Source organism: Apiospora kogelbergensis (assembly GCF_038363985.1).
Source record: "Apiospora kogelbergensis strain CBS 113332 chromosome Unknown utg000009l_segment0_segment0, whole genome shotgun sequence".
NCBI classification, from domain to species: domain Eukaryota; kingdom Fungi; phylum Ascomycota; class Sordariomycetes; order Amphisphaeriales; family Apiosporaceae; genus Apiospora; species Apiospora kogelbergensis.
The window spans coordinates 3,091,415-3,110,895 of NW_027117426.1; the positions used below are offsets into that span (position 1 = coordinate 3,091,415).

At 54.9% G+C, this 19,481-nt stretch overlaps 8 protein-coding genes across 8 annotated transcripts; 5 read left to right on the plus strand and 3 right to left on the minus strand.

Annotated features, from left to right (window-relative positions):
* Positions 1–536: 536 nt before the first annotated feature.
* On the plus strand, positions 537–2,408 carry PG998_014079 (uncharacterized protein; the record flags this gene model as incomplete). Its single annotated transcript, XM_066880895.1, is given in 3 exon segments — positions 537–654; positions 734–1,131; positions 1,149–2,408. 3 exon segments carry the CDS (start codon positions 537–539, stop codon positions 2,406–2,408), a joined length of 1,776 nt encoding a protein of 591 aa, XP_066725034.1.
* A 605-nt stretch (positions 2,409–3,013) lies between these two features.
* PG998_014080 (uncharacterized protein) lies at positions 3,014–3,413 on the minus strand (the record flags this gene model as incomplete). The annotated part of the gene is made up of 2 exons (XM_066880896.1): positions 3,014–3,184; positions 3,279–3,413. The coding sequence occupies 2 exons, from the start codon at positions 3,411–3,413 to the stop codon at positions 3,014–3,016; spliced, it is 306 nt and encodes a 101-aa protein (XP_066725035.1).
* A 900-nt stretch (positions 3,414–4,313) lies between these two features.
* Positions 4,314–5,776, plus strand: PG998_014081 (SH3 domain-containing protein; the record flags this gene model as incomplete). Its single annotated transcript, XM_066880897.1, has 3 exons — positions 4,314–4,350; positions 4,458–5,655; positions 5,713–5,776. The coding sequence occupies 3 exons, from the start codon at positions 4,314–4,316 to the stop codon at positions 5,774–5,776; spliced, it is 1,299 nt and encodes a 432-aa protein (XP_066725036.1).
* A 2,040-nt stretch (positions 5,777–7,816) lies between these two features.
* PG998_014082 (uncharacterized protein) lies at positions 7,817–8,074 on the plus strand (the record flags this gene model as incomplete). Its single annotated transcript, XM_066880898.1, has 1 exon — positions 7,817–8,074. The coding sequence occupies one exon, from the start codon at positions 7,817–7,819 to the stop codon at positions 8,072–8,074; it is 258 nt and encodes an 85-aa protein (XP_066725037.1).
* Positions 8,075–8,188: 114 nt separating this feature from the next.
* PG998_014083 (uncharacterized protein) lies at positions 8,189–8,714 on the plus strand (the record flags this gene model as incomplete). Its single annotated transcript, XM_066880899.1, has 2 exons — positions 8,189–8,354; positions 8,536–8,714. 2 exons carry the CDS (start codon positions 8,189–8,191, stop codon positions 8,712–8,714), a joined length of 345 nt encoding a protein of 114 aa, XP_066725038.1.
* Positions 8,715–9,558: 844 nt separating this feature from the next.
* PG998_014084 (AMP-binding enzyme) lies at positions 9,559–11,700 on the minus strand (the record flags this gene model as incomplete). The annotated part of the gene is made up of 3 exons (XM_066880900.1): positions 9,559–9,645; positions 9,701–11,335; positions 11,401–11,700. The coding sequence occupies 3 exons, from the start codon at positions 11,698–11,700 to the stop codon at positions 9,559–9,561; spliced, it is 2,022 nt and encodes a 673-aa protein (XP_066725039.1).
* Positions 11,701–12,821: 1,121 nt separating this feature from the next.
* PG998_014085 (ubiquitin carboxyl-terminal hydrolase) lies at positions 12,822–15,993 on the minus strand (the record flags this gene model as incomplete). Its single annotated transcript, XM_066880901.1, has 4 exons — positions 12,822–13,812; positions 13,871–13,976; positions 14,083–14,225; positions 14,339–15,993. The coding sequence occupies 4 exons, from the start codon at positions 15,991–15,993 to the stop codon at positions 12,822–12,824; spliced, it is 2,895 nt and encodes a 964-aa protein (XP_066725040.1).
* Positions 15,994–16,986: 993 nt separating this feature from the next.
* On the plus strand, positions 16,987–19,287 carry PG998_014086 (Vacuolar protein sorting-associated protein 27; the record flags this gene model as incomplete). Its single annotated transcript, XM_066880902.1, has 4 exons — positions 16,987–17,178; positions 17,239–17,679; positions 17,721–18,318; positions 18,368–19,287. The coding sequence occupies 4 exons, from the start codon at positions 16,987–16,989 to the stop codon at positions 19,285–19,287; spliced, it is 2,151 nt and encodes a 716-aa protein (XP_066725041.1).
* Between the last annotated feature and the right edge of the window lie 194 nt (positions 19,288–19,481).

A 19,481-nucleotide genomic window follows, 5' to 3' on the forward strand; every position in this document is an offset into this window, starting at 1 on the left:
ACTAGGCACCCTAGCCACCAAGCCACCGCAGCACAGCCACCCAAAACCAGTGGATTCCAGAAGTCCCGTCCACATGTCCAGTACTTTTGCAGGCAATCTTCAGCCTTTCCGGCACCAAGCACTGTTGACTTTCTCCGAAACCTGGAGCTTGCTGCTTCTGGGGATTGGGGATTGGGGATTGGGCGTCGACCTTGGCACTTGCGGTTCTGGCCTTAGAGAGGGACGAGCTTTCGGAGGTAGGCAATAAATAAACCGCTATGTAGATAAAGAACAAGCCACATCAATCCCTACGAATTCTTGCCCACTTTATGGCATAGTGCATGGTGCTACTGACCTACTGACCTACTGGCCTACGGACAACTAACAACTACGAACCACCACTACCACCACTACCACCACCGCCCCCCTTTGTGATTACAGGCCGACAACCCAGGCATCAGCAGAAGCTCCATCTGGCAACATAGTACTTTTCGGCGCAACCGAATCTCACCACCAAACTACCATCGCGCCGCATACCAACAACTCAACCCGTCAACATGTCGAGGCGGCCTCCGAATCCGGCGGCTGAGAAGGCCGCCCAAAACCAGGCCACGATCAAGAGTCTTTTGAAGCTAGAGACCAACAAGATATGCGCCGACTGCAAAAAGAACAAGCGTCAGTTCTCCGCCATCCTCCCTTCTGCCCAGCAATTGCTTTGGCCCCTCCGCTTGACTTGACTGACTCTGAACCGCAGATCCGAGATGGGCGAGCTGGAACCTCGGTGTTTTCATCTGCATTCGATGTTCGGGCATTCACCGCGGTATGGGGACGCACATCTCCCGCGTCAAGTCCGTCGACCTGGACTCTTGGACCGACGAGCAATTGAGAAGCATCCTCAGCTGGGGCAACGCCCGAGCAAACAAATACTGGGAGTCCAAGCTGGCACCCGGCCACGTGCCCTCCGAGGCCAAGATCGAGAACTTCATCCGAACCAAGTACGAGCTCAAGAGATGGGTCATGGACGGGCCCATTCCCGATCCCGCAACCCTCGACGTCGCTGGCGATGATGATATACCCCTCAGCATTGTCAAGGAGAAGCAGAACATTGAGAGGAGAGAGTCGCTACGGAAGGGTCCGGCGGCAGGCCCCCGCGTGCTGCGGCGCCCCAGGGAGATCTCATCGGCGGGGACGATTTGCCTCCTCGTGCTAGCACCGCTGGCCCTTCCGCCAACCAGCCGGGCCCGCCCAAGGCCGCCCCGGCCCCTCCAAAGACGACTACTGCCAAGGACTCGCTATTTGGCTTGGATTTCCTTAGTGACACGCCTGCCGCTCCCCCGCGACCTGCTAGCACGACGGGCATGGGCGGCATGTCTGGTGGTCAATCGCGACCGGATCTAAAGCAGTCTATCTTGTCTCTGTACGCCTCAGCCCCCAAGCCCCAGCCACAACACTTTTCGCACAATGCGTCCAGCTCGTTCGGCAGCGGCTTTGGTTCCATGACATCGCCAGTGCAGTCGCCCACAATGGGCCACCAGCCCCAAAGGTCCGCTGGTGGCAGCCTCATGGATGACTTTGCCGGCCTGAGCTTCGGCAGCAACAGCAACAGCAACAGCATGAAGTCGCCCAAGAGCCCGCAGACAGACGCCTTTGCCGGCTTGACCAGCATGGCCAGCAACAAGTCTACGCCCCAGCCTAGCTCTGCTTTCTCGAGTTTGAGCGGAGGCGGTTTCTTTGACTCGAAGCCATCTAAGCCAGCAGCAGCTCCTCAACAAGCGCCAAAGCCAGCCATGACCACATCAGATAGCTTCGGTGGATGGGGCGCTCCGCCTGCTGCCCCTGCTCAATCATCGTCATCCGCCATGGGCGATCTCTTCGATATGTCAAGCCCTGCACCCGCCCCAACCGCCATACCGACCAAGACGGCATCTCCGCCTGCGCCTGCGCCTGCGCCAACCATGGACTCAGTCTTCAACCTTTCATCGCCGAAGCCGACATCTCCGCCGGCGGTCAATCCTGTAGCCACCTCGTCTGCTGTGCCTAATTGGAGCAACTCGGATGTCTGGGGTAACGCATGGGGCGAGCCGGCCGCCCCCGCCCCCGCCCCGGCCGCCCCTGCAGCAGCTAAGAGCCCTGAGCTCCCCAAAGCCTCAGGAGGGTTTGGAGCCAGTGATTTCGGTGGTTGGGGAGGCAGCGGTGGTTCCCTGGCGAGCCAGAGCATCGTCCCCGGAGGGGTGGTAGCTTCAACACAACGCCGGCTGTGGCGGCCGACGAGGAATTTGGTGGTTGGACGAGCAGCACGGGCGGCGGAGCCTCCGCCAGCAACGGCGGCGCCGCCAAGTCAAGTGGTGGCGGATTTGGTGGCAATGATGATTTGTTTGGCACCAACGTCTGGCAGTAGATTGGGCCGACTGATGATTCCTTTTAGATAAAACAGGAAAAGGTCTTAAGCAAGCTGGCACAAACATGCGGCTGATTCACATCTTGAGGCCAAGGCAATATCTGTTCCAAGTACAAAGCAGTTTGCCAGTCCGTTCCCCCATATATCTATACCAACTTAAAAGGTCTGCATGCATATAGAATGGTAACTCATGAAACGAAACGCGAGCGTCTTGCTTATTTATTTCATTGTATGAACCCGCAATCTAAACGATTATACCCCGTTTGAAACGCCAATGCTATGCTGAAAGAGTAGGTATCCGTAACGTAGTCCAACGTCAATATCCCCCAAACTGGAACCGATCCAGCCATTCCCAGCCGCCTATCTGTCCCCCCTGATAGTTTGGGGACACTCGCGACCCCCCTGACTGATGTGTACCGTTGTCATACTGATATTCGTGTTTCGGGATTCGCGTTTGAAATGACCCTTCTTCTCTGCTCGCTAAAATCGTGTATGCGTGCAGTGCCCTGCCCCTTCTACATTCGGTGTTGCGTCGGTCCCTGCGTCGTGGTAACCATTTCTGCAACCCTCGCCCGTCGTCTCGCTCCCTGAAACGGAAAGGCGCGGCAGAAGAGCGATGTAATCAGGTCGAGTGTTTTAGGCGGAGCCCCGGAAAAAGAGCTTGTACAGCCAGTAGAGGACCAGGAAAGCGCCGATGATAACGGCGGACAGCTTGAAGATGGCGATCTTATTGCCCGAGGCGGCGGCACGGCCGAGGCGACCGGCGGAGCCCTTCAGTTGCGTCGACATGGACGAGAAGGTGTCGGACTAATGGCCATATAGTTAGCTTTGAAGATTAACCCCTCCATGTTGTCGTGGTTGCTGCGGCGATTGATACCGATGGGCAAGTAGGTGGACATACAGTGTTGTCGATGACATCTTGGGCGCGCGCATTGTCGTAGATGTCCACGGTGACGCCGCGCAGCGACGAGACCTTGGCCGACAGCTCCTCGAGCCTGGCGTTGTTCTGGCGCTCACGCTCGTAGGCGTCGGACATGTTGGGTTGGGGGGTTGCTGTTGGTTTTCGAAGGGCTGTCTTGACGACTGAGATTGAGTGCACCGAGCAAGCTATCGGCCGGGCGGGATGGTAAGTTGTGTGGGAAGAGGAGAGGTGGAACGAGGGTCACGATAGTCGGGTGAGGTTCTAGAGTCTAGACCCTGGGGACAGCGGTGACACTTGCGCGTTTCACAGCCGGGGTGGCGCTCGAGGTTGGTGGGAAAGTCTAAGCGGGACGAGGCTGGTCGGCAATTCTTAATGCTCCAATGCTTCCTTTGTACTCGCGTAACGGACACTTGCAATAGAGAGAAAGGCGACAGAGATATGCCAAGGAATAATCACTATGTATGTGTATGGCATGGCATGCTGGGAGGATAAAAAAAGGGGAACGGCCTAACCTAGGATGGCTGGCAGATCCGGGGGACGAGAATGACTAGAATGACGCAGGCAACCTGCCAGCCTGTGTTTTGTGGCTTAGCAGGTTTGTCAGCCTTATTACGCAACGCTAGGCTGCTAGGGGCAGCAGTCGACGTTCTGGAAGCCAGGAAGTTCGTTACTGCCTTCTGCCTGGATGACGGAACGGACTTGATGCCCAATACTATAGACAGATAATCAATACTACCCTGTACCGTCCTTCAGCCGCTCGGGTAGCTCGGTCACTGTACCAAGACCTCCTGCCTCCAGCCCCGCCGCTCGTGTTCTTGCTTGCGCGGGAAGCTCGCCCCCCATCCACCCACCTGCATTGTTTCCCTCGCGATCAAGTACATCCTATACTGCCAGTACCCCACCCCCGTCCCGACCGACAGCCCAAACACTCATCGTCGCCTTCTTCCCCTTTGCTCCTCCCAGCCCGATTTCTGCCTGCTGTACCGTTGCGAGTAGGAACAACAGTCCGTCACGATGGGCATCAACAACCCCCTCCCGTCGTCTTTGTCGTGTAAGTCCCCCCCGCAGCGACCGCACAACGGCTGCTGGCCGGCCATGGCATGCTGCAGCTGTTGGGAGCGCAAACACCCTACTGACCCATTCTCTTGTCTACCCCAGCCGAGTGCAAGAAGTGCGGAAAGATCCTGACAAGCTTTATCGACCCGCGACAATCTTTCGGGCCTGAGAAGATCATTCCTCCCCAGGTCCTGGCCAACGCGAAGGTGAGCAAAGCGACCTCCACTACCCCCCATCCGTTCCTCCGGCTGCGGTGCTACCGCGGCTGGCTGGAATCCCGCATCGATGTTACAGTCTCTGACATAAGCCCATCCACAAACGAACAGGGCCTGGCCGTCCTCACAGTATTCAAGGCTGGTTTCCTCGGCTCCGCACGATTTGGTTCCGGACTCGTAGTCGCTCGACTTCCCGATGGCTCCTGGTCAGCGCCCAGCGCCATCATGACGGCCGGCGGTGGCTTCGGTGGACAGATTGGCTTCGAGCTAACCGACTTCGTCTTCATCCTCAACGATGCCAGCGCCGTCAAGACCTTCGCGCAGATGGGCTCCATTACGCTGGGCGGGAACGTCTCCATCGCCGCCGGTCCCGTTGGTCGCAACGCCGAAGCAGCCGGCGCCGCGTCGTTGAAGAGTGTCGCGGGCGTTTTCTCCTACAGCAAAACGAAGGGCCTGTTCGCTGGTGTCTCATTGGAAGGCTCGGCTATCATCGAACGCAAGGACGCAAACGAAAAGCTCTACGGCCAGCGCTTAACTGCCATGCAACTACTCACCGGCTCTGTCCGACCCCCGCCTCAATCCGCGCCCCTGATGACCGTTTTGAACTCTAGAATATTCAATGGTGTGCGATCAGGGAATGTGGATGACGGCCTGTACAATGACGTCCCAGTGTACGATGACGCCAACAACAACGCCAACAGCCAGGGCGGGGCCAGGGCCGCACCTGCTCCCGCACCCGGAGCGGCAGCCGGAGCCGGAGCCTACGGAGGTAGCCAGGAGAACTTTGGCGCGCCGAAGCGTGCGAGCACGTGGCAAGACGATGTCTACGACCGCCCCAGTGGCAGCAATCCAAACAGGAACAGCACCGGTCAATTTGGTGCCGATCACTTCCAGGCAGAGAAGAAGGCTGGCCCCGGAAGACCCGCAGCACCGAAGCCCAACTTCCAGAGCAAGAACGCCATGCTGAAGAAGAACGAGGCCGTGGCTTTATTCACATTTGAGGCTGATCAGCCCGGTGATCTTGGGTTTAAGAAGGGTGATGTCATCACGGTGCTGAAGAAGACGGATAGCGCAAACGATTGGTGGTAAGTAGCTAGCTCCCATATCTTGCGAATTTCGAGGGTTATACTGACAAAAACTAGGACGGGTATGGTTGGCACGCGGCACGGCATTTTCCCCAGCAACTACGTCAAAATGAGCGAATAGTGAAAAATAAAGTCGCGGATAGAGGCATAGTACGATACAAGACTTTCGCTGGGGTTCTCATGGCACTATTGCCTACGATTTACGCATTCCTAAGAATGCTTTTCGCGCTTGGGGTAAAACCTCATTACGGATTTATACCACATGATTTGGTGCACAGTAAGGAGTTTAGGTTCAAGCAATCAATTATATCGCATTCTCGTATAGCCACCCAGTGCGCTTCATCAGGCCATTGATGTATGCTACATAGGGGCCTTCGCAGATCAAATTTTGTCGTGAAAAAGGCCCAGGTCAGAGGTTTACGACTTGATGATGAGACCCAGGGGCTACCGCCAATCGTACGTGCACTTTAACAAACACACTCCTTTGAGAGGAATAGGGATCGCGATGGTATTCAATCTCGTTGAAGGATCGCCTGGCACTTGGCTGGCTAGGCCAGAGCATCGTGTGAGGGCGATCGCATTATCATCAAATAACGGTGGGATACATTGCTAGCAGTAGTAAGTGGTCTATGTATGCAGTATCTCGAGTCTATCACGGGCATACTCTGATCCATAGCTAAGTATGGACTATAACGGCAATATACTAATACTTCTCCCCATGCTCGAGGGGATTGCCACCGATTCATATGCCAAGCAATCCATCGATCTGGTGAATGATAATATGCAGCGCAACCAACTTTGGTCTTTCCTTTCCTTCCGCTCATCCATGAAAGACGGATCATTTACCGTCATTCCCACAACTAAGAAAAGCGGTTCACCCCTTCATACCCATTTCGCCAGCTAGCTGAAGCATGGCCAAAATATGGGCGACATCAGGGCAAAGTAAATCAATCGAACACCTAGGAACACTCCTGTCGGTCAACAATCTCGAAGACGTCCCCGCAGCATAGTTGGGGGGCTCCTCCAGCAGTCTTCCTTGACATAGTGCCAGTCCAGGTCTTCTACTTGCTCTCTGAGATCCTTCTTGACCAGAGATTGCTTAGCTGCAGTTACAATGACAGTGGTGCTCACCGAATCTTTCTTGGATGTCGTCCCCCTCCTGCTTCTGTTGCGCCCGCTGCCGTATCTCGTCACCATCGTCGTCGGCATTCTCTATCTTCGCGGTTTCTTCGTCTCGCTGGGTTTCTCCATCTCGCTGATATCTCATCTGAAAAACTACTTGATCATCCCGACGAGGCCATTGTCCCTCGAAAGAGGCGGGATGAGTAGCAGCCGGTTCGTGACTTGTGTTTGGGGCGATCGTGGCTTCTCCTTCTCCTTCATCGTTCTTCTGCTTCTTAGTTTTCTTCCGTTCGTCCTGATCCGGCTTCAAGGTCGACTTCGTCGTTGCGCCAATATGCCCCTCGCGGCCGATATCGGCATCGTCATGCTTCCGCTTCTCCTTACTCAGGCGGCCGCTTCCGAGGTTAATATCGATGTAATTACCGAGACCGCGACCGCCTCTGCTGTCCTTTCCTTGGGCCATTGTCGCCGTGGTGTCATTGCTGCAACCACGAGTTGAAACAACGCCAGCACCAGCGCTAGCACCTATGCCGCCGCTAAGGATTGAAGAAAAGCTTCGGCCGCGTTCCTGCAACTCACACTGCGCCTTCGTAGACAGAGTGATGAGCTCGTTCGTTCTCAGGCTGCGGAGGTAACGATCGGTCTCCTCTTCCGAGGACGGATATCTGGCATGGCAGGGTCCATCGATGGAAGGATCCGCAGCAGAAAGAGAAACTCTGGTGCTCGATTGTTGCTCGCCAATACTTCGGAGAGGAGAGCATGTTCTCTTTTTCTTCGCAGAAGTATGCAAGCTGTTGATGATGCCATTACCCTTGTCGGCGGATGACTCTTTGGTGCTTGTCATTGTTGTGGCTGTTACCGTCGGCGCATCGTTACACTGCTGAATCTGTGCGGCATCCAAAGCAGGAGCAGCATCAGAAGAAGTAGTGGACTGCGATACCTTGTTAACAGCAGCAGCAACTGATGGGGGTAAATATGGCGGCAGGGTACTCACGACCAAGGAGTTGCTGCCGCCGGCAGCCGCTGTATATGATACGCCATGAGTGATGCTGCGGCACCCGATCCTAGGAATAAGGGGCGGTGGGTTCTCATTTGGGAGCTGGGACGTGACGACTACCGACTGCGTGGGGTCTTCAGCGGCACTGAGGCTGCCACTTCCGGCCGCCGTGCCCCCCTGGATGCTCGTCGTGGCTGCAGACGCCGTTTCGTTGCCAGTGACGGTGGGATGCGGTTTGTCAAGGAAGTCGAAGATTTCGTCGTCGGCATCACGGTAGTTGTGCCCTTTGGTGCATCTTGAGTGAATATTTCTCCGCGCACCTCTGCTTCTGATTCTATCCTCGTTGATACCGCGTCGCCCGCTATCCCCAAAGACTTTGTGGCTGCCGTAGCCAACATAATTTTGGGCAGCATCATGCAGATTACCGAAAGCATTGACGTCGTGACTCTTCCCCCATTGCTCGCTGGAGCAATTGCAGCGAAAGAAGGAGATGCTGCGCCGGGTAACTCGGCATCGCTGAAGCGAGGAGGGCTATATGAACCTTGGCAGGCACTCGCGGCTGCGAAGCTGGCAGAGGGATGTTGGTAATCATGGTGTTGGTGAAAGCGGGTTTCGCACCTCGTTACTTGATCCTGTCCCCAAATCCGAGGGCGTCCGCTCAAGTCACTGATTCCGAGACCGGCATTAGAGGGCCATGATTCGTCGTTCAGGTTCTTTCCTTCCTGTTGACGATTCAACAGTAAGGCTGACAAGTGATCCAGGTGGCTCTGTGAAAACCCCGGGTGGTGGTTTTTGGAGCCATGTGCGACAGTGCTCTTTGGCGGCTGTGGTTGACTCTCTCGCCTTTCTGGCTGCGGCTGCGGCTCCAAGCGACGGTGGTGAGAGCCAGGGCCCGAACCCTCATCGAGCTGGCGGAGACGAGCCATGGAACGCATGGTAGGGGTATTCTTGTCAGGTATCGTCAGGTTGACGTCCTCATTAGTCATTCTGTTTGTTGATGTGCCCTTTCTAGCAAACGAACTAGTACGACGAGTAGCAGTGCTACCAGGACGACAGGCGGCCCCATACATGGCCAGGACCGTGGCTGATGAAGTATCCATCTGATTGGTATCGATACTTTGAATGGATGCTAGGTGGGATCCGGATCGGTTCAGGTAAGTTCATTCCTGTAGGGATGAAAGAAACAATATGCGTTTGGTAGTGATAGTCGAGCCTCACGGGATGTCAATGGATGGGTAAGAAGAAGAGAAGGTCGAAACAAATTACTCGTGTAGAAGCTATGTAAATAGCCCAATGATTGATTGGTTGATTGGATTAGGTACCTGGACTGCGATGTTGATTGTCTTTATCCCTCCTTGGGCATTTTTCGTGCAGTCAGCCCGCCCAGTGCGCGCCCTGAAAGGTGAAAGGGGCAACGAACGCGTCTTTGTGGTAAGTAGACGGCTTATCCTGCAACTTCTAGACATGAAAGGAGTCGCGTCGAGGTCCAAGATTGGTTTGACTGGTAGCACCGAGCAACTGTAACCATGGCACGCCATGATGACACGAGAGCTTTCCTCCACCGTGCCTTCGAACTCTTCGAACCCTTCGATGAAGCAGCCTCAATGTTTGAAGGATGGGTGCACCAGTGAGTAAACATACAGGCCTAGAAGTGCATCCAACCCGGATCCACGCCATTCCCTTCTTTCCCAGAAAAGCATTGGCCATGTTTCTTTCATATCGTTCCCAGTCACAATCTACAGGTATGTAAATCCGCCCTGATCTTTTCGAACGCCACAGGATATCTAAGCCTCAAACGCCTCCTCGATTTCCTTCTTATACCGATCCTTTAGTACTCTCCTGTTGACCTTTGATGTTGCCGTGGTCAGGCCCTACGAGCCATCTCTGTTAGCGGATTTCCACTCAAATAGGAGTCGAAGCACTTACGTTTGCTGGTGTCCACTCCTCATCCACCAGCACAAGTCCACTGATCATCTCGAGCCCGCTCAAGCCGCCCTGTTTGGCATTCGACAGCAGGTCCTTGAGCACGGCGCCGCGGACGCCTTTGTTGTGGTGCATGTCCTTCTCATCGACGCCCAGGCTCTTGGCCAGCTCCGCCAAGCTCTTCTCGTTGGGCGTCAGGATGGCAATGGCGCGCGGGTGGCTGCCGTCACCGTACACCATGATGTTCTGGACGTAGGTACTACCACGATACACCGCCTCAAGCTTTTCCAGAGCAATGTACTCGCCGCCCTGCATCTTGACCAGGTTCTTGACGCGGTCGATGACCTTGATGTGGCCGTTGGGGTCGAGTTCGCCGATATCGCCCGTCTTGAACCAGCCGTCGGCCGTGAGGGCCTTCGCCGTTTCCTCGGGGTTCTTATAATACTGTTTCAGCACCGCCTTGCCGCGCAGCAGTATCTCGCCCTGCGGTGGTGTCGCCTTGGCGTTGTAGTTGAGCTCCGGCAGCGATACGAGCTTGAGCTCAACCGAGGCGGGTACCGGCCCGATGGCGTGGGGCGTCCACTGGAGCGGACAGCCGAGCGCGCCGCTCGCACAGGTTTCCGTCAACCCGTATCCCGAGATCATCGGCGCGACCACCATCGACATGAAGTGCATGGTGCCGGCCGAAATGCCCGAAGCGCCATTGAAGATGAAGCGAAGACGGTTTCCCGTCATCTGCCGCACCTGGCCAAAGACCACATTGTCCAAAAGAGTCGCGCCAGGGAGACCAGCCGCAACTAGGGCCGACTTGAGGTTATATGCGCCCCAAAACACGGCACGGGTAAGAGCGCCCGCCGAGTTGACGCGGCTCTCGACGCCCTTCTTGACGGTCTCCCAGACCTGGGGAACACCTACCATGATTGTAGGCCGGAGCTCCCGCAAATCGCCGGCGCAGTTTCGCATTGAAGAGTCTACTAGTGTGCGTGGAGAGCCGTAGCCCATGGTACCGCCCACGTAGAGCACGAGGTTCTCCACAATCAGCTCGAAGATATGCGCCAGAGGCAGATATGCCAGAATCACATCGTGGGTAGACACGGTCTCGGCAATGACAGCATGCAGTCCTGCAATACCAGCGATTATACCCTCGTGGGTGATGGGCACTCCCTTCGGAGGACCACTGGTGCCCGACGTGTACATGATGCAGTAGAGATCTGTCGGTCTGGGCGGCACGGGTGGTGTGGGATTCGACTCGCCCAGGGCGCGAAGCTCGGAGAAAGACAGGACCTCCAGTTGCGAGTTGGATTTTTTGAAAGATTCGATGTCTTGGTCGCTGAAGGGCATGTTGCTCATGTCGTTCCAGATAAGGAATTGGACATCTTTGGCCTCCTTCAAGGGCCCGGATGCCGTCTTTAAGAGATGTGGGTCGGTGAACATGGCCTTCGCGCCAGTCTGGACCAGTGAGTGCTGAACACCACTGGAGCCCAGTGTGTCGTAGGCCGTCGCAATCGTCATAGATTGGGAAGAGCAGGCGTGCGCCATGCATAGCCAGTTCCGGCTGGTGGACGCGAACAGATGTGCGATGTCGCCGGGCACCATGCCCAGTTTCCGCAGGCCGGCGCCAACCTGGAACACCAAGGTCTCATAGTCGGCGTAGGATGTGAAGGTGAAGGGGAGAGCTCGAAGTACTGCCATTCCTTGTCGACCTCCTTGGTCTCGCCATCGACGACCTTGGCCACCTTCTTGACCTCCTTGTGGATCTTGACGAGTTTGCGCGTGCCCACGGCGGTCTGGTCGGCGTACTGCTCGGTGCTGTGCTTAAGCAGCTCGAAGATGGTGCCAATGTCCGGGTTAAGCTTGTCGATGAGGCCGTCCTTGGCCTTGGCATGGCGGAAGGGCGCGGTCTCGCCGTCCTTGGCCAGCTCGCCGGGAGCTTGAACGCTGAAGGGCGGTTTATGGACCATGTGGAGAGGCAAGACGCCCTCGAACTGCGTCGGTAACGGCATACTGAGGGTGTTTTGGTGGGCTGTATGGGAAGAAATCAATATAGATATATATGGCGATGGGGTGCGGGAATGTCAGAAGAAAAGCGCTGGCAGGGAAATCGGGTTTATATCGATTGTTTTGGTTGTCGCCAGATGGGATTGACCAATACTGGCGTGATGTCACAAGCACAAGCAGCTCGGAATCCTCAAAACCTCGGGATGTACGCCAAGCCCACTTTTGCTTTTCTGCTGCTGCGCGGGAACGGAGTCGAGTGCAAAGTCCTGACCTGACCTGACCTGGACCGGCTTCCAGACCGGACTGGAGCAGCAAATCAAAAGAAAGAAATGTCTGGGTTTATACTGGCACTGGTACTGCACACTGGGGTGAGCAACGGACGGCATCTGTCCAGGGCCAAAGAGGCTCGAGGCTTGTCCCGTTCCACGGAGCCACTCAAGCTCGCGGGATGTAACCCAATTTAAGATTAAAACCAATCTCCAGTCTCTCTCTCTCTCTCTCGCACCTTGCAACCACTTGATTGTCGTACGACGCCGGCTCGAACCTGTGACGTTGTTCTGCAGTAGTCCCGATCGTAGGGCTGAACAGATTGCCGCGTTGGGGCTTATGGGACGGACAGACGGGACGGACTTACTGCAAAGGGAAATCCAGGGAAATGGGATGCAACAACGTGGATGGAAACACAAGAAGGACATGCGTCTGTCTCTAATACTCTATATGCACGGCACATGGCAGAAAAGGGCACATGCCACTGCCCTTGGAAGCTTCCTCACGTGCCAACCAATTCCGGTTGGTGACATATGTCACCCAGAGATGGCCTGGGCTAGCAATCATTGCCGCGGCTGCGAGGCATGCCTACCCTGCCGCAGTGGCGCAGCGCCTTTGCATACACGTACATTGCATATTGTTTTGGAAAATAAAAACTCGCAGGAGACATGGCCAAGCACCGATATATTCTTCTTTGCCGTATCATGAGAGCCCAGCTTATACCCAACGCCCATTTCCTATATATGCTGCCCTGATGCATCATAGTACGTGATCGTATCCCTTCTAGAAACTGAAATGAACGCGTGGTGTTTCGCAAACGCCCGTCCGCCATCGTTGCCTGCCCCGGATCAGCCACCGTCTATTTCATCCCATCCGGAGGTTGCGCGTAGTCCCACCCGACGTCTTTCCGCTTGTAAAAGAGCATTGTGGGAGTCAAATTTGGCTCTTTCGCAAACCAGGTGTCCTGCAGTTGTTCGACTGTTCTTGCCGTGACTATTGTGTCATTGCATTCGTGCCAGGTTTGTTCTGGCCCCTGCCGGACATATGAAATATAATGTCCCTCGTTCACACCACGACCCAGATGAGAAACAACACCATAGAGAGTGTAATTCGTTTCACCCCTAAACCCACTCTCGTCTAGCTCGACCTGCCCAAATTCATCATGCAGGTAACCGGACAAATCAAGGTTCTCAACAACTGGGAACCGTACCGGGCGCATTATCTTCCTTATCCTCTTGTCGTCTTGGAGTTCGCGCCTCAGCCGTATGCACAATAGCCGTGGTAAACGGATTAGACGGCGAGTGATTGTCTTGACAAAATGTTGTTCGCTCTTGAGGCGCCCACAGTCGTACCCCTTCGTTTTTGGATCGTCCTTCCTCATGTCGTTCTTTTCACTTGGGAAGGTATCTACCGTGAGCAGGTCTTCGAGAGTCACTACTCCGGCACTGTCCATTCCCCTTTCAGGACCGATCTTTTCAGAGCCGAGTCTACCATCTAGACCGCGAGGCCACGAAAAATCGTCTGTACTATCGCCACAGGAGTCACACGTGCTGGACTCCAAGACTCCGAGCCCCCAGTGCTCATCAAGAATAGACCGGTTAAATGAAGAATACGCATTCCAAGAATCCCGGACTAGTTGCGACCTGGCAGGAACAGGTTTGTTGTGCCCGGTGTAGAATTGGGCTGGCCGAATGTAAGTCTTGGGTTCTTGTCCATGCGCACGATTGGTTTCTGCACCAAGTTGAACAAAGATGAAGTCGAGATATTCAGTAGGGTCATGCTGACTTCCGTCTCCAAACCTAATGGTCTCGCCGTCTCTCCCGTGAGGGTAGCCTCGGTGGCGCGACCGACTGTAATTCTAAAGCCATTTTTAGCTGTCAAGATTTGAAGAGATTGCCACAGCCTCACTTACATGCAAAGTCGTTGCTTTCAACGCCGTAAACTGCTTCCCCACTAAGCCATTGGATGAGGTTTCCCAAGATTCGTGCCATCAACTGGGGATCTTTGGAGCGTCCTGGGGCCCAATTCGCAGGCCAGTCTTTGCTGGCAAGCTCCCGGGCAAAAGCCAGGAGATGCCAAGAGGCATTGGATCAAAGAGTTGGCATAGCAATCGTTCTTACCATTCACGAGGCCCGTGGGCAGGTTGCCATTGGGTGGGAGGGCACGACCTGATTTAGCAAAAACGGAATCAGACGCGGGCTCTCTCGTAGATACACCACTATAGCTTGTCCGTGGGAGAGCAGGTGCGGGTCGAGCAGGGGGGCTGGCGGCAGTTCATCTTCGAACGCATTATTCCTCCTTCTGTGGTAATCGAGTGAGGCTGCCCCAATGTAATCGGAGGACATAGATTCTTGGTGTTCCCCGATGGCAGGATACCGTCGGAGGAAGTCATTAGTCGATGTAATGTAATCAACTTGGTTTCGCGCAGCAGTCTCCTTCCATGTCCTAATCTCATCGGCCGCTAGAGTCTTGACCCCCGTCTTCGACGCTTGGAGCGGCCGGGGATTGAGATGCTGCGCAGCTATGTTTGTCTTGGACTCCCTCAGCGACTGGGACCCAAACATGTCGACCCAGGCATCGATACCACCATTTAGGAGTTTTGGCGGACGTCGCAATTTGACCGGGTAATCGAAATGAACTAGAGCTTGGTAAAGAGTATATAACGCCATTTCCTCCGGATGCTCCGATGGACGCTTTGGTATGGACGAAGAATTCTGGTCATAGAAAACAACCAGGTCGAATTGCGCACGGCTCTCAAATGCATGCATCTCCTCGTCAGGGGCGATCCCCAAGCTGTCCTCGATATCGCTGGCGGAAACCTCTCCGCGGGCGAGTACCGAGGGCTCTATGCATATCGAAGTTTGGGCGAAAATATGGCCTTCATCGTAGTCCTCCCTACTCCGCACATCAACCAACATCAAACGGATGGCGGCAGAGCCATGACTCATATAATTCTTCAATTCCTCTGGCGTGATAGTTTCACTAAGAGAAATATGAGACTTGATTGCCGATGATGTCGGCGGCACCCCATCACCCAAAGCATGAGCTGGGACGAAGACCTCGTAGATTGTAGGTCTAATGGGGATATCTACTGAATTCCGCGCCGACGAAGGAACCGAGTTGATGGAGTTTGTTCTACTGAACATGCCCCGTGGAGTACTCGATGGCAGGTTGGCCGTTTCGCTCGTAACGGTGCCCCTGGCAGGGCTATAAATGGCATCGGGAAGCTTTGGCATGGGTGGCAACGCACTATCGATGCGCGGTAACTGTTGCTGATCCGCCCCTGCGTGAGTGGATGGCGATGAAGTGGGCGATCCACTGGGAGGGACTTGAGGATCTCGTAGTCTTGCGAAGCGATTCAACAGCTCCTGAGACCCGGGCTTCGCCGGGGATCTGATGGCATTCCCATGAAGAGCATGTGGCTTCGGCTGCACTACTGGTTTCACCTTGCCAGCGGGGACAGACTGCATATCTGCCAACTGCCTGGCCTGAGCAGAAGCCCCCGTTTGGATTCCATTTGCACTGTTGCTTCTCATATGGGAAGGCATAGCGGAGGGCACGCTGGGAAGAGTTTGAAGTGCTGCCGGGTCAGGTGCATTCCGAGGCTGCACCCCGCTCCTCTTGTTGTCCTCCTTGATATCCTCCTTTATTTTGTCAAATGTAGTGCAGTGATGGGTAATATTGGCCTTCAGTGTATTGTATAGACGGCTCAAGTCGCCGTTTCCGGTTTTTAGCGACGGGTAGTCCTTATGCTTGGGGATTTTGTCGACAGCAATGGTGAAAGCCGTGATAAACTCTTGCAGAGCCAAGTCTGGACGCCGGAAATCGTTGTAGGTAACGGCCTGTCGCATGTGCTTGTCGCCCACCTCGAGAAACTTGCGTAACGGAGTGTGCGGATTCAGAGTTACGGCAACTGAAGTAAGGTCGTCGATATGTGGTAGAGGGCCCCTTCGGCCGCCGTGGCCGTTGGCCGAGGCCGGCGTCGCGAAGCCATTGGCGCGGGATGCGACGGACGCTGAGGCGCTTGGCATGGTGTTGGTAGTAGTGTTGTCGGCTATGTTCAAGGTTGCAGGCTATGCAAATGACATCTGGCAGGCGTTGGGTGAAGCTATGGCAAAGCCTGGCGACGAATCTCTGATCCGAAGCCAGCAGCGGAAACTACGTATCGCATTGGTGGTGAGAGTACGCATCGGAATGGAGCGGCATTCTTTGAGATGAATAAAGCGGATTGCGGTTGTGAGAGACTAACGTACAAAGCCGCGGGCAGCTCGATAGATGGGTGTGGTCAAAATGATGCTCGAGGCAGCTGTGGACGGCGAAGACTATGCGTGCCCATAGTGTGCTGGGAAAGGTCGCTCGGGATTCGCGAGGGTCGAATATCTGCCCAAATCATCTACTCCCAACACAAGCAGGCAACTTAAGTCGACGGAACTCGACGTCGTGGGTGCAGCGCTGACGTCTCGTGGGCTCGGCGGAGCGCACCACAGGTGGGCAAAACGGGTACTTTGGGCGTCCGTCATTGGGTAAAGGGCGATCTGTAAAGTGCGTCACGTCGCTGGGGGCCTCTAGCCACACCCAACACCCTGTGAATAAATAGCATTAACGTTTAGCGGGTGAGTAATGAGCCACCTACCACCGAGCCACCCAGGCTCACAGGGGCGGGGGGAGCTTGGAGCTACTAAGGTACACCCCTACATCTTAAAGTACGCGTATCCATTTCAAGCTGGCCAGCTCTTTCATGTGGCTGCCTTGCATCAAGTTCAGGAACCCAAACTTGCGCAACTCCATCAATCTGACCCGTCCTCTTCAATTCGCTGCGCAGTCAGGAAACGTCTAAACTTCAACCTCGCACCCCACCTCTCCCTTTGCGACAAGTTCCGGATCACTGGTTGATGAATCCTCCAGCCTCTGTGCCCTTGCAACCACGAGCGCTTACAAGATGATGGGAGGTTGGTGGTCGTCCTCGGCCAATACCGCCTTGGACGAGCAGGTCGATAAAGCAACCAGCAGCAGCTTGTGAGGCAATGTTCCTGCGTGAGCCCCCGGCCGCTCGTGATGTGACTAACAGCGCCCCGGCTCATAGGGAGGATATTCCGCTCAACCTCGAGATATCTGATGTCATCAGATCCAAGACGGTCCAGCCCAAGGAGGCCATGCGTTCCCTGAAGAAACGCATCGGCAACAAGAACCCCAATACACAGCTGAGCGCGCTTAACGTAAGAACGCCGCCTGCGCGATGAAAAGCCAGAACGGCGACACTAACATGTTGTGGGTAGTTAACGGATACCTGTGTCAAAAATGGTGGCTCCCACTTCCTCGTCGAAATTGCTTCCCGTGAGTTCATGGACAACCTGGTTTCTCTCCTGCATGCTGTCGGTCCTGCCGCGGTCAATCATGATGTTCGGGGGAAGATACTGGAGTTGATACAGTCATGGGCTGCCGCCACCGAGAACCGATACGAACTCAAGTACATCGACGAAACATACAAGGCACTACAAAGGGAAGGGTACCAGTTTCCTCCGAGGGTGACAGTCGCCAGTAGTATGATCGACAGCAGTGCGCCGCCCGAGTGGATTGATTCCGATGTCTGCATGCGATGCCGAACCCCTTTCACATTTACGAACCGCAAACATCATTGTCGTAATTGCGGCAATTGTTTTGACCAGCAGTGCTCCACCAAGACGCTTCCTTTGCCACATTTGGGGATTATGCAGCCGGTTCGTGTTGATGACGGATGCTACGCAAAGCTGACCGACAGGTCGGGCAAAGGGCTCCAAGCCTGAGCCAGGAGCGAACACCTACGAGTCCTTCATTCCCTCACAAAGATCGGAGCGCATCAGTAATGCAGCCACGAAACGCACGAGTCGATGATGCTTTTGACGAAGACCTCAAGAAGGCGCTGGCAATGAGTTTGGAAGAAGTGCAGAATCACTCTGCACTAGGAAAAGGATATGTGCCGAATAAGACGAACACGCAGCCGGCCAAAAGTCCCGCGCCCGAACCGCTGGCAAACAAAGCAGCCGAGGAGGAGGAGGATGATCTGAAAGCTGCCATAGCTGCATCACTCGCCGATATGGAAGAACAGAAGAAGAGGCACGCTGCCGCACTTAAAGAGCAGGCCAACAGCAGCCAGCCGGTCGCGACTGGGGCGCCATTCGTTCTGCCCCGGAATGACTATGAGCTATCTCCTGTAGAAGCAGAGAACATCAATCTGTTCTCTACGTTGGTGGATCGACTGCAGACACAGCCACCCGGAACCATCCTCAGAGAACCTCAGATACAGGAGCTTTACGATTCTATCGGCGCCCTGAGGCCGAAACTAGCACGGACTTACGGAGAAACTATGAGCAAGCATGGTAAGTAATATCGCACACAGGCGGCCCAATCAGATGCTAATTCGGTTAGATACGTTACTCGATCTCCATGCCAAACTCTCAACTGTGGTGCGTTATTATGATCGCATGCTGGAAGAGCGTCTATCGAAGACCTACAGTCAACACAGCATTGGCGGCTACAATCTACCAACTCCACGCCAGAGCTCCGGCGCATACCCACCGGCGCAACCCAACGCACCCAGTCATACTGGACCTGCCGAGAGCTTCTATACGGGGGAACAGGCAGATTATGCCCGAGGGCCACCAGGGCACAACTATAATCAACATCCAACTCAAGTCCCCCAGCCACAGCAATTCTTTGGTTATGATAAACGCGCTTCGATGTCCATGCCGCCCGTGCAATATCCCCAACAGGCTATCCAACGTAGCGAGAGTTGGCAGAACCAGGGTCAGATTCCGGCGCCTTCTGCCCCAGCTCAATTTGGCAACTCAGGCTATGGGCCTAACGAGCAGGCAATGCAAACAGGCCATGCTCCAGCGCACGCAGCGCCACTACAGTCCGCAGTCAACAGAGGCCCCGATCCAGCCACTTCTATTGCCGATCCTAACGCAGCATTCTACTATGCCAACAATCCATCGCAAGACCACGATCGTCAAACACCCAGTCTACCAGGGGACTCTGCCCCTTCACCATATCCCAACCTACAACAACCCACCAACTACAACATACAGTCCATCCCACCTACACCGGCCTCAGTTCCGGCTCAACCATCTCAACCTAGCCAACCGCCACAACAATATCAGCCGCCTTTACCCCAGCAGCAGCAGCAGCAGCAGCCATACTGGCAGCAGTCGAAGAGCCAGGGGCCACCCTCGTCGTATCAGCCCCCGAATACTGCTTATCCAGGTTACCCGCAGGAAACGTTCCCATCAGCCCCGCAGCATACACCTCAGCAGCCAGCAGTGGAGGAAAGCTTGATCGATCTATAATCTTGAAAAGTTCCATTGTAACACGTTTGGCGTCAGGGACGGGAGGTATGTTTCCTCGTAGCGAGGAAGGACGCAGTCCTAGTTTGTGGGACGGCTTGTACGATTCTAAATACCACCATGATTCCCAGGGGTGATTTGTCCAGTATGAATAAGAGTTTATCTATATTTATAGTATGACGAGATTGATGCAATGC